The sequence below is a fragment of the Artemia franciscana genome, chromosome 3 (assembly GCF_032884065.1).
Source record: "Artemia franciscana chromosome 3, ASM3288406v1, whole genome shotgun sequence".
In the NCBI taxonomy this organism is placed as follows: Eukaryota; Metazoa; Arthropoda; class Branchiopoda; order Anostraca; family Artemiidae; genus Artemia; species Artemia franciscana.
This window is the reverse complement of record NC_088865.1, coordinates 49,230,319-49,244,133: the sequence shown is the minus strand read 5'-3', so window position 1 is coordinate 49,244,133 and position 13,815 is coordinate 49,230,319. Positions and strand designations below refer to the sequence as shown.

General features: G+C 35.5%; 1 protein-coding gene across 7 annotated transcripts in view; it reads right to left on the bottom strand.

Moving 5' to 3' along the window:
* Nucleotides 1–13,608, bottom strand: part of LOC136025359 (ETS homologous factor-like) — a 57,730-nt gene extending 44,122 nt beyond the window's left edge. For 4 of the 7 annotated variants that reach the window (XR_010617077.1, XM_065701300.1, XM_065701302.1 and 1 more), the window contains exon 1: nt 7,167–7,334. Coding sequence is in view for 5 of the 7 variants with exons in the window: in XM_065701300.1 (XP_065557372.1) it covers nt 7,167–7,209 (43 nt within the window). In the remaining 2 variants the exon portion in view is untranslated. Of the gene's footprint in view, nt 1–3,372; nt 3,460–4,933; nt 5,010–7,166; nt 7,335–13,589 lie in introns of those variants that run through there. The other 3 variants (XM_065701307.1, XM_065701305.1, XM_065701303.1) reach the window with 3 other exon arrangements.
* Between the last annotated feature and the right edge of the window lie 207 nt (nt 13,609–13,815).

Sequence of the window (13,815 nt, the reverse complement as noted above, 5' to 3'; positions counted from 1 at the left end):
TATAGAAAGAATTGTATGACAGTCTCTCTAATTGAAAAAAAAATACGGGAACAAAAATTACAAACACGAACATTTTTTAAAACTTGCGATTACAATTGAGAGTGAGAAGTATGCAATTGGATTGTTGGTCACATAGCCGTATTAGATAACCAGATTACCTGGCTTAAACCCCCCCCCCCCAAAAAAAAATCTTGTCTGACTCATGCAGAAGTAATAAAAATGCAAGTAAACAAACAAACAAAATTTTGCACACAGAAACTTTGGTAATTACTAGTTTTTTTTTGGACCACCCGCCCCGATTCCTTTGTACCCCTTCCCACGATTTCTTTTTATTGAAACCAGCTATTATTTAAAGTTACAAGGACAGTGATAAGGGAAATCCAATTGTTTGAACTAGTTGAGTAATAACTTACACATCTATGCATATTAAAAAATTAGGAAAAGTCAGAATTTAACTTTTAATGAAGAAAACCCATATGCAGTTGTTGGTTGTGATGAAAAATTAGATAAAAACATATGCTACAGAACAGTTTAAGAAAGTTTAGCTCTCCTTTGAAGATATAGCTGTCTTCTAGAATCAGTAATTTTTTAGTACGGACAAACAGTGTTGTCAAATTTGACTTACTAGTTTTACTCAGTTATTTTTACCCGCTCTGCGTGGCAACATTGCCAAAAATTAGAACTGCCCTAAAATAATTTGGCAACAAGTAAAAGAAAATTTTTAGAATATCATAGTTTTAGGTATGAATATACCTTAGATGGGTCCAGGGACAAAAAATCTTTTTATATTGATGTGAGTCGTACTTTAAGTGCCAAAAAAACTCAATAGCCCTAAATTGGTGTTTCAGGCCTCAAGGGGAGAAACTCATAAGGAGTGATGTTTCTTTTCCGAAACATGGTCGGCGTTCTTGATCAATAATTCCTTAGATATTGCCACTAGAGTATGTTGCTGGGGGTTGCTATTGCAGCTCACTGATATGTATTATAGTACTGGGTGCTATATGAGAATTTGACGAAAATTTGAAACTGCCCTAAAAGATGGGTCCAGGGGCAAAAAAAAAATCTTTTTGCTTTGATGTCAATGGTACTTCAAGTAATGAAGAAAACCTCAACAACCCAATCTAAATCGGCATTTCGGGTCTCTAGGGGACAAACTATAAGGAGAGATATTTCTTTTCCAGCACATGGTCGGCGCTCTTGATCAATAATTCCTTAGATATTGCCACTATTTTCCTCGGGGTTGTTATTGCAGCTCATTGATGTGTAATATTGTATCGGGTATTATACAAAAATTTGAAACTACCCTAAAATAATTTGGGGGAAAATAAAAGAACAAAATCATAGTTTTCAGGTATGAATACATTTGAGATTGATCGAGGGACAAAAAACATTTTATTTTGATGTCCACGGTACTTTAAAAACGAAACAGAAACTCATCAACCCATTCTAAATCAGTATTTCAGGTCTCAAGGGAAGAAACTATAAGAAGTGATATTTTTTCCGACACAGTCGGCGTTCTTGATAATTAATTCCTTATTACCATTATTACCATTAGATATTACCATTAGAGTATTTTCCTTCGGTTTTCTATAGCAGCTCATTGATGTGTATCGTAGTATCGGATACCATTTTTAAGTGTACTGGAATTATCGAAGTGATTTATTTGAGAGCACAGGTATATTAAGAATTTATATAATATTTTAAGTGTTTTTTATTTTTATCATAGTTATCATATTACTCGAACTGTTTATAATTTGAAATCGCCCGCGTTTTTTGTGACTTAGCTTTTATTATATTTTCTCATTAATGCGGTCGCTTTTAAAATACCGCTGCCCATGAAGAACAGACCCAGAATGCCTGCAGTTAATTTTAAATCCATAGTATAAACATACACTACAGCCTTCAATTTTTTTCGAGAAGGAAAGGGGAACCCTAACCAAGCAGAAGATTCCACTCTTCTTTCAGGCGCCACTACTATCAAAATTCGGGGTCTGCAGGTCTGCTGCCTTTTGAAAAAAAAAAAAAAAAACTAGAAAATCTCCCTCCTCTTTCGGGAACCATTATTCTTATTCTTCTGTGCCATGAAAGCTATCGAGGGAACGACGATAAATGGAAAACCAGGTCGAACACAATGTATTATTGCTCATAAATTATTGGAGGGAAAAAAAATCCAAATGCGTCTGCTTCTATTTAAGATTGATTCCGAAAAAAGGGATAGAAGACTCCACTCCTCTTAAAGAAATCGTTATTCTTATCCTTCTATGCCAGGAATGCCATAGAGGATAAATATCTTTATCCTATTGCAAGGACAGACGCCATGATAGAAAACAGTCTTGCATTTAGAGAATCCCTTTTATGGCTTTGTTTACTTTCCTGAATTGAATTTTTTGTTGGGGGACATTGACGTCACCACCATACTCTAATGTGTTCAAGGATGTTTATATACTTTAGTTTGATTCAGTTTAATTGTGAGAAAGAGGGTATTTTAAGAAAGCTTTTTTAACGCATTAAATAATTTTTAAACAATGTAAGTTCCAACAACGGCAAAATGGTTACTCGATCTGGAGAAAAGATAACGTAAAAACAATGTAGTGTTCATGCTAAAATATTAATAATATGCAGATAACCAAAGGTTAGGTAGAAATGGGACTTTTTTAAATGACAGTGATTAAAATAAAATTTAAGCGAATATTTTAGCTATATAATCAATAGTAAAATACTCAGCAAAATAGAAGCGTGACTAAAACAAAGAAGCTGATAAAACTATAACTTATAAATAATGTAATAAAATATATGATAAAACAATTCGTGTATGGAAATGTAAAACCAAAAAAAAGTGTAGTCTATCTTATAGGTCTGGCATTATTGGCAGTGCACCTTTGGGGGGGGGCAGACAATTTGAAAGACTTATGCGCTAATCAGTCTCTTTTTCCATATCCACAAAACAACAGATGAATAAAAAAAAATTAAAAAACAAAGCAGAAGAATTATAAAATTCTAATGGGTGGCTCTTAGGAATTAAAATGGAATAGTTGTGTTGAGGTTCTACCAAGGTATTCACGCTCGGTTCTTCCATTATAATGGACTTTTCCATTATAGTGGAAAACGGCATTATCGGCAGTGCAACATTGTCTAGGGAGAATAGAAAGTTTGAAAGACCTATGCGCTAATTTTATTTAGTATTCATTATAAGGAGATATACTTTCCAATCTCTTTTTCCATCCACAAAACAACAGACGAATAAAACTAAAACATAAAAAACAAAGCAGATGAATTATAAAATTCTAATGGGTGGCTCTTAGGAAGCTTACTTTCTTTTCTTTGAGAGGGGGGAGGATTTGTTCCTAAGAAATAAAGTGCATAACGACTCACGTGCAAGCTGTTCCTCAAACATTAATCTTTTAATTTGTCCCAACTATACTAATGTTATGACACCTAGCATTAGAGAAACATCTGTGTACCGTAAAAAAGAATTTAAATCGTTTTATCGACACTATGAATTCTGCTAAATTTTGGCATTTGTACATAAACCCAGTAAATAAAAATAAATAACATTTTACACCTGTATAAGAAGTCCATAAATATATATTTATATGTATATTAATGAGCTGATTGACGCTTAATCAATATTGAAAAAGCTGATTTTATCTTTGCTGGAAAGAGACTACGAGTGAATTCTTCCGACCTTGAAAACCGTCAAGAACTTCACAATATATTTACCGTGTTGGTTCAGCGTCGCTTTGCAAATTTGCTCTTTTTTAGTCTTTCGCTCAGTATTGTTATCAATTGCCCAACTTCCATTAATATGTTACACTAAGTTACCTAATTAAAAAACGTTTGTTTGTTTGACTCATAAAAACGTAACAAAAATGAACATAAATAAATTTTTGAACGTTTTTATTAGGTTTACTTTTCCAATCCCCTCGAAAAAACTCCCTTTTTAAGCCCCCTTCCCCCTGAAAAAAAAATCATGAGTACAATAATGTAATTAAAACCCCCAGCCAGGAACACTTTCCATCTGCGGTCTGGTTTTAATTTCCAGTTCTAGCCAATTCTTGTTTTTTCATGAATATTGTTCTGACAGGCTTATACTAGACGGGAATATCAGAAGGAAAGCTCAATCAGATTTGCTAGCCAGCTTGCCAATTATGGACTCAGATAGGAAAAAAAAGATTTTCTCATAAAAACATAGAATTTTGTACTCTCTACATTCTCCTGGACTTCATCACGGGCTTTATGATGAACTTCACATCAAGATGGATATTTACTCCTCCCTCCAAAGGAAAGATCTATGCCGACGATTAGGTGATATGGCTATCGGTATCCAACGGCCATAGGCATCAAGTGTTATGGATTTGTTTCTTTAAGGAGCTCTTTATCAGCCATACGATGGCTTTTTACAAACTTCTATTAACCTTGGCAACTTTAGAAACAATTTTACTAACGTTTGTGCTGCTACGAGGTAACAGAAAACTGTTGCTAATTTGTTTCGTGAAATTCCTTTGCAACTAATTGTTTCGTAGCAGTGTTTTAACGCCACCGCGGTTTTCCGCCACCTTTCAGTTCAGGTAGGTCAGAATAGACATAGTTATAGACTTAGACATAGACATAAGAACAGACATAGAAATAAACATAAACCTAGGCTAACCTAACCTGTCTATTCTGACCCAACTATTCCTCTTTATGATGCAAGATTTCCTGGGTGGCGGAAAACATACGGTGGCAAAAAACCGCGGTGGCGTTAAAACACCCACTACAATTGTTTCAGCGTGTGGTACACTTCCGCTACGTAGTATTTATTCACGCTACGAAGGACATACTTCATGTCCCACGTGGGACATGATTTAAATTGTTCATGATTTAATTGTTCCCATTAGTTCTAATTTGAATTGTAAGCATGTTTGTTTCGACTCAAATTAAAAGGCAAATTTACCCATTAGTTATAATTCCTCCAAACTCAGTAAAACGTTCAACAAGTATTCCTTTCCAAGTTCGCATTTTACTAGTAAGGCTTATACTAATCGATTGGATAGGCATTCAGGGAAAAAAAGAAGACTCAGAAGGAACTGCGCGAAAAGGAAAGGTAAGTTATGAATGGACCTAAATATCTACAATGGGGGAAGACCACCTTCCATATGGGCACTATGAAACAGTCGGGAAACGTCGCTTTCACGTTCCATAGTTGTAGGAGATACACAGAAAAGTTAAAGCGGTGGAACAAACCTACCCCCTCCTTCCAAGCATGGCACTTCTTAAGAGTTCTGTGGGTGTAGTGACAATTTTGTGTATCTAAAAGTTATTATATATTAAGGAAACTGGAAACAATGTCTTATGGCAGCAGGGTACCGTAAGCAGACAATACTTCTATACCCTGAGGGGACATTCTAAAATTATATTTTTTTTATAATGAAAAATATTTCGAACTCTGAATATCAGGGAAAGGAAGGGGACAAATGAAGGGTAACTGCCACTCTAGATGACTAGAAACACTCCAGGAGTCATTACCCTCAAGCGTGCTGGCGAAAAAACTCGCCTGTGCATGATACAGATACAGAGGAACAAGAAGGAGGATATTCGAAACTCTTGAGACTAAGTAGGAAAAGAGGATACTCGGTAGGAGCAACAGGAAAGCTAAGAATAAACTTAAATAAATAGAATAGAGGAAATGACCATTTATGGACTAAGAAACCGTCAGGCAATCTTACTTTCTTGCCCTTTCCCCCTAAGAACGGAGTTTTGTATGTTCTCTGGGCGTGATTATGAATCTGAACATATAAAGTTTATTAGCGATAGAAATATAGTTTTTTTTCGGAAGGGTGTTTAACCTAAACAAGTTCGATTTGGGCGGTTAATGTATTTGTTTGTTAAATATAAATAAAACTAGTATTATTATAATGAGACAAAAGCAAGTTAAAAATAGCTACGCCAACAACTGGACACAATACCTTTGATGCCAGGGAAGAGACAATGAATCTCCAGCGAGAAAAGTCATTTAAGACTCATCAACGACGTTTCAAATGTTGTATATTCAATGGCAGTGGGATGGAAAGAAGCCAATTAACGACCAGCGAAACTTTGAAATTGGTACTCCCTAGCCAAGAACTAGAATACTATGCTGAGGGGTCAGAGGGAGAATAGACAAACCCAAAAACCCCTAAAGTATTGTTAACGTACGGAAGTAACTGGGTACATTTTGTTTTGAAACAGCAAAAGGGGCAATGAGATTTTAATGAGATGAAGCCACTATACTGACAAATTGTTAATTTTCTAAATAGAGAGTGGAAATATCAAATATAGATTAGGAAGCCGTTACTTTTCCATTTGCCGATTAGATACTATAAGGGCAAGGGGCCACAGTTTCGGCAACCGCAAAAACATGCAGCCGGAAATTGAACCCCCTTCCCCCTCCCCCAATAAAACGCCGGATATTCACTCCTTGGTAAATTAGAATACTTTGTCATTTCGTTTCTAAATTTTAACAATGGAAAGAAACCAGAATCACTGGCCACAAAGCAGCTTGTCCCCAAAACATTTTAAAGGTTTTTTTTGAACATAGAAAGTTGACTTGATTATAGACAGTAGAAAATGCTGATTTTACATGCTGAAATTTGTCTTCTAGTTCTACTTCGAGCCGGGATGAGTTCTTCTAAGAAAATGTGTGACGATTCTCAGCAAGGGAGTATCTAGTATTTTTGTTCAGGAAGGAGGGTTATTTATTTTGGGGGAGTTGTACAATTTTTTTTACAAAAAGCATCAGAAATATGTTTAGACTATATACATTTTTGCTATATTTTTACGAGTTGGATAAAAATAGGGAAGGGAGGGGTCAAACTCGGTAACCCCTCCCCGATGGTTTTATGATAGGGCTTATGTCTGGCAAAATTACGTCTGTTTGAAAAAAATCTTTTGAAAAGCTAGGTAATTCCACGAAATTACTTGGTTTTCCGATTTTTATCTCAGTATGTTCGAGTAGCCAGTGATCTTAGAGAAAGAGGTCTACTTTACAGCAAAAAAAAAAACATGTCTGTAAACATAAAAATACTCCACTGTTTTGAGACAAAAATTACTCGATACTATATTTTCTTTTTTTTTAAATATTTGCCAAGGTTGCTTCTTATGGTTTCTTTAAAACTATAAATCCAATAAAAATCAATGGGGAGACATACCATCATAATCTTCATAGCCATTCATGTAGAACGTTTCCTCCATAGTTGTACAAAAATATTTCCTTCCAATAAAGGAAAAAGGCAAGATTCCAGGAAAAAAACAACAATTGTTCTAAGGAAATCAGTTTAGGAAGTGTAACTTCGAGGAAGAAGGATACAAAACTAAACGCTCCATCAGTTCGGAACTGATCATGAACAGGAAAGTTATTCAAGGAAGTCATATTAGTTAGATTAATTAGTTCATTTGCGATTCTGAACCCAATCTGATAGGATACCCGTGTTGATAGTTGTGTAAAACCGGTAGGCTTCCACCAATCACTAGCTAGTTTATAATTTATGCATATAAAATTGTTCTTGGTTTATTACTGACGAAGATTATAATGAGTCTTTGAAGTTTTAAATTTTTTGATTTGAAAAAGAACACATATATGCCTTATTGTATCTTAGGAAGAATGCGCCAAGGCCACAGGGCCATATCCAGGAGGGGGTTAGGAGGTTTAAATCTTAAACCACCCTCCTTTCCAAAAGATTTCCCGACTCGTAAAACGCAATAAAAATGAATATAAACAAATTTTGGATGCATTTTTAAAAGTTTCTTTTGTATCCCATACCGAAAAAAATCTGTTTGTACCCCCTCCCCCTCTCAAAAAAAAAAATCCTGGATACGACCCTAGAATGTACATTGACGGTCATGCTAAGGTGCTGACACCCCTTTTTAGGTGTTTGTAATTATGAGAAGGAGGGGTTCCTAGGTATTTTTCCACGATGGGCATCTTATGCTTCAAAACCCTTTAAAGCGTTTTTCGAGAGTTTTTTTTTAATTCTTCAGGCTAAAAAGCGTAGATGTAGGACATACAACGGTGACAATTTACTACAATCTTGGAGAGGGGGTAGCAAAACATATTTTACTAAGCCTAGAGGGGATAAATTTGTAATTTCTATCAATTCTTTCAATGAAAATACAGAAAAGGCTTTTAAAATGAAAATGCCCGATAAAGGTGTTTTCTAAATCTAGGTGCTTTCTAGATCAAAGGTGTTTTCTAGATCAAATACCTCCACCCAAGGCCTTATCCAGTAGGGAGAGGGGGTTTTAAGCCCCCTCCCCCCCAAAAAAAGTGTTTGTCCGACTCGTGAAAAATATAACAAAAATGAATATAGACAATTTTTTTATTCGTCTTTAAAGTTTTTTTTGTAACTCCCTCCCTTAAAAAATCCTGGATTCGGTCCAGCCACCACCTCTGCCTCAATTGACACCACTGAGGACAAACGTTTTTCTGTTCTCATAGATCACTCCACTTCTGAAACAAATCCCTAGATACATATTTTGGAAGACCCTCCATTGTCTGGTTGAGTGCAACCAGGAATTCAAGCTGAAATAGAGCTAAAACCAAACTTCTCTGTAGAGGAAAAAGTTCCCCTACGAAGACGCTTATAAACTTCATTATGATTTACCAGCATTTCCTTTTCCTTGAGAATCTTCAGTTTAAAATACCCAACTGACTATGAAGTATAGCAAACACTAACTATTTTGCGTTATTTAGCTCATGATTCTAGGTCAATCACCCTCTGGGTGGAGCTTCAGCCCCCTTGACCCATGCTCATATACATGCGTTATAAACATTTCTATTGCTTTAAGACACAGGGAGAAAAACTGTTCCTGTCGCTAAGAGAGGTTGCGGTTGACAGCCACTATAATGTCAAGTCACTGCGTGTACTCTGTAAAACGCAATGTAGCATGTGTTTTAGGACACCTAAACTATTTTTTGTTATGAGAGAAGACAAACTCTTGATTATCCAATGGTAAAAGGCAAGGTGTTACCCACTATCCAGTCCCTGATGTAAACCCCTAAGAGTGCCATGGTGTTATGATCGCTAGATCTAAATTACGGTAAGGTAACCATTTTAAACATTGATCAGAATATACCGTCTCAAAGACAAATGAAATGCAAAAAACCAGGCAGCAAAACATGAGATATAAAAACAGAATCAAATTGATAAGATATTCAGTAGAATTATATTGTAAGTGCTGTTTCTTTAATCTAGCGCTCCACAGGAAATATTGGTGGCAGTCGGTAAGCGGCATTGTTGAAAACAGTGGCGTCGTGGCATTACTATGAATTATTAAAAAATAAATGATTAGTTAATTAATAAATTAAAAATTACTGTTTTATAACTGAGAATTTTGCTAAAATTTGGCTGAAAATTTGTGAGAGACAGGAGGGAGGCTCAAGGTTTTCCCTGGGTGCAGTGGCGTTGGTGGCAGTCGGTAAGCGGCATTGTTGGAAACAGTGGCGTCAGTCTCTTGGATATTTTTTTTACAGGGCAACTGAAAATTAACTAGTTGTGCGTTTTCAAGCACAATTTTTAGATAGGTCTCGCATAAAATTTCGGTTAATTTCTTAACTTCTTCTTTGCTACGATTAAATAATTCTTCTTTTCCAATTTCAAAAGAAAATGGATCTTTAATCTGCGTATCATCTGAAAGAATGTAGACGTCGTCATTTAAATTAACAAAAAAAAGAAGATTTTTTTTTAACTGAAAGTTGCGCTTAACGCTATAGTGTTTAGAACTTTAAAAAATGTTCCTATTCTAATTAAACGACCCTTGTGTTTCGGGAGTCGTTCTAAGAAAACTGGGACAAACAGTCACACTTTACCGTAAAGAGCAAGGTATTGAAGAGGGGGTAACCGCTTCAAATACGGAATAATTTCTGTTCCTTTTCAGTTTTAATGTCACTAATAATTTTCAGTTGAAAAAACTTAATTTCTGTAGTTTCTCAAATAATACCGACAAATCTGGCTCACCCTTTTTGAAAAATTCCCTCCCCTCACCGGAAACTCCTCTGTGGAAAGTTCCTCCCACAGAAAATACAGCCGCCTTAAAATTCCTTACTGAAAATTCCATCCTCGCTGAAAACCCCCCGCCCCCGCAGGTGATTTAGTCTGACAAATTACCCTTGGCATATTTCCATTCAAAAAAACATTTTAAGCTTTAATCGTTTTTCCGATCACTTTGAAAATCCCTCCTTCAACAGAAACTTTTTCCCGGAAATCAAAACACACTGAAAATGTCCCTCAAACAATCCCCCTGGAATATCAACCTACCCCCTCCTTCCTGGAATATCTCCCTATGCAAAACTGAGTTTGCAAAGAGGAAGTAAGTCAAATGAACAGAATTTTATATAGGAATTCTGTCGGGTCCTCTCAGAGTAGAATTTCCCCTGGAAGGTTCGCTCCCGGAAATTTCCTTCCCCACGGGAAACTATCCCCGTGGAAACCCACCTCAAGCACAAAATCCCACCTAAGAAATGTCTGTATACTTACCAATACCAAATACTATACGTAAACAATGGGCAAATTTTATAACTTAAAGTCTTATCCCCAGGGGTGATCACCCCTGGTGAAGAAACAGCAACAAAAAATGAAAATAAAATAAACACGCATCCGTGATCCTTCTTGTGGCAAAAATTACAAAATTCCTTATTTTTGCAGAAAGGAGATTGACCTCTACAATAGGGTTTTCTGATCCGTTAAATCTCAAGGTGTGATTTCCATGAAAATTCTTTTACTTTTAGGTGATGTATCCCCCCTTTTTGGAAAATCAGGCAAATTTTCTCAGTCTCGCAGCCTTTTATGGGTAGCACTAAGCATAATGAATCTTATATATTTGGAATTAGCATAATAAGAAAGTTCTTTTGATATATCTATTAATATCTAAATTCCTTTTTTTTATACTTTCGGTAACTATTAAGCCGTGTTGATCCTTGCTTACAGTTCGTTACCACGATCTGTTTGAACAGCCATAGGCTAAATGCTGAAGTTTGCGGATTCTGTATTTTTTCATTTGGCCCCCAAAATGTCCCCCTAGATTTTCAGAAAACCATTGTTTTTCCTTATGAAAAGCGGAGTTTTTCTATTTTCTTTCAAAAAAAAAGAAATTCTGCTCCCTCGTGAATTGACGCCACTACGTAAGAAGGAGTGATCAAAATAAGAAAATCCGTGGCCCATATATCAGTAACGTAAACAGGTCCATAAGCAAGGATTGATTTTGGGGCTTAGGGGGGAGGGGTGTAAAAAATCTGTGAATTATCCTGAAAATATAAAAACCTGTCTTCTAGACATTCTTTAGTGGACCTGGACTCCGGGATGTGTAACTAGGTGTTTGCATGAGAAGCAAGTCCCACCTGGTTTAAAAATAGTCTAAAGTACTTTATTAAGCATAACTTTATTTTATTTTAAAAATGAGAATAAGTACTGGTAGTGTTTTTTTTACATTCGTTTTTTAACATGTTTCCATCTCAACAGGCCTAATTGTACACTGAAGCCTAACTAAACAGTTCGTGGTAACGAGCTGTAGTAAGGAGCGACCCGGCTCAATAGTAAATGAAACTCTAAAAAATGGAATTTTGATGCTAAAAGATATATCAAAAGAATTGGATTTTCATGCTGATTTTAAATATATAAGTTTCATCAAATTTAGTCTTTGTCATCAAAAGTTACGAGCCTGAGAAAATTTGCCGTGCTTTGGAAAATAGGGGGAGACACCCCCTAAAAGTTATGGACCACACTATCGCATTCAGCGTATCAGGGAACTCTACCGCAAGAATTTCAAGCTCATATCTACAAAAATGTGGAATTTCGTATTTTTTGCCAGAAGACAGATCACGGGTGTGTGTTAATTTGTTTATTTGTTTTGTTTTTTTGTTTTTTTCCCCAGGGGTCATCGTATCGACCAAGTGGTCCTAGAATGCCGCAAGAGAGCTCATTCTAAAGGAAATGAAAAGTTCTAGTGCCCTTTTTAAGTGACCAAACAAATTGGAGGCACCTAGGCCCCCTCCCACACTCATTTTTTTTCCAAAGTCAATGGGTCAAAATTTTGAGATAGCCATTTTGTTCCGCATAGTCGAACACCATAATAACTATGTCTTTGGGGATGACTTACCCCCCACAGTCCCTGGGGGAGGGGCTGCAAGTTACAAACTTTGACCAGTGTTTACATACAGTTATGGTTATTGGGAAGTGTAGAGACGTTTTCAGGGGGATTTTTTTTTTGGTTTGGGAGTAGGGTTGAGGGGAGGGGGCTATGTTGGAGGATGTTTCCTTGGAGGAATATGTCATGGGGGAAGAGAAATTCAATGAAAAGGGCGCGGGATTTTCTAGCATTACTATAAAAAAAAACAACGAAAAAATAAACATGAAAAAGTTTTTTCAATTGAAACTAAGGAGTAGCATTAAAACTTAAAACGAACAGAGATTATTACGCATACGAGGGGTTCTAAAAATACTTTAGCATAAAGAGCGATGTATTTAGGAGGATATAAATACCTCGCTCTTTATTCTAAAGTATTTTTAGTGATTTCAACTATTTATTCTACGGCCTTTCTGATTCAGAAGTTATTCTTAAAGAATTGGGACAAAACTTAAGATTTAGTGTAAAGAGCGAGGTATTAACGAGGGGACATACCCCCTCATATACATAATAAAAATATAAGAGAATAATAGTCTTTTACGCATGTTAATTCTTAAGTAACGTATATTTTTTACAAATAAAAACGTTCGTTAAAAAATAAAAGTTCTAGTTGCCTTTTTAAGTAACCGAAAAATTGGAGGGCAACTAGGCCTCCTTCTCCGCCCCTTATTTCTCAAAATCGTCTGATCAAAACTAAGAGAAAGACATTTAGCCAAAAAAGAATTAATATGCAAATTTAATTTTAATAATTTATGTGCGGAGAGTCAAAATCAAACATGCATTAATTAAAAAACCTTTAGAAATTAAATAAAAAAACTATTTTTTTTTAACTGAAAGTAAGGAGCGACATTAAAACTTAAAACGGACAGAAATTACTCCGTATATGAAATGGGTTGTCCCCTCCGCAATCCCTCGCTCTTTACGCTAAAGTTTGACTCTTTGCCACAATTCTACTGTTTAAAACAATTAAAAACTTCAGCGTAAAGAGCGAGGGATTGCGGAGGGGACAACCCATTTCATATACGGAGTAATTTCTGTTCGTTTTAAGTTTTAATGTCGCTCCCTACTTTCAATTAAAAAAAACTAGTTTTTTTTATTTAATTGGTTGTTTAAACATATCCTCGAGCATTCGAGCAAACATCACCTGTCCGTCAGGGTCTGAAGACTCTTTACTCTCAAACCAGATAAACGCTTTTTTGCCCCTTTTTAGACCAAATTTGTAGTATAAAGACATTGTCTTGCATTAAATTTTTGACCCCTACGCGCATCCTTGATCAGATAAGAGCGCAGAGATTGCTATTACTTTTCTATATTATTGCTTATATATATATATATATATATATATATATATATATATATATATATATATATATATATATATATATATATATATATATATATATATATATATATATCCAATAAAGAAATGTTAAAAAGACATTACCAGTCCTTACATAAGATTTGCTTTCCTTATACGTTAAAACTTCTTTAACAACAGCCTGCTAACGTATGAGATATTTCATAACATTTACATCTGTGTTCATACTGTTTAGCCCCGCCTAAAGAATGTTACAAAACATTAATTTCTTGCGTATTCTTTTCGTAAGACTTTTACAATTAAAGAATAAAAACGTATAGCTGAAGATAACTTGTCATTTTACTACGAAGAAGCTGACTAAA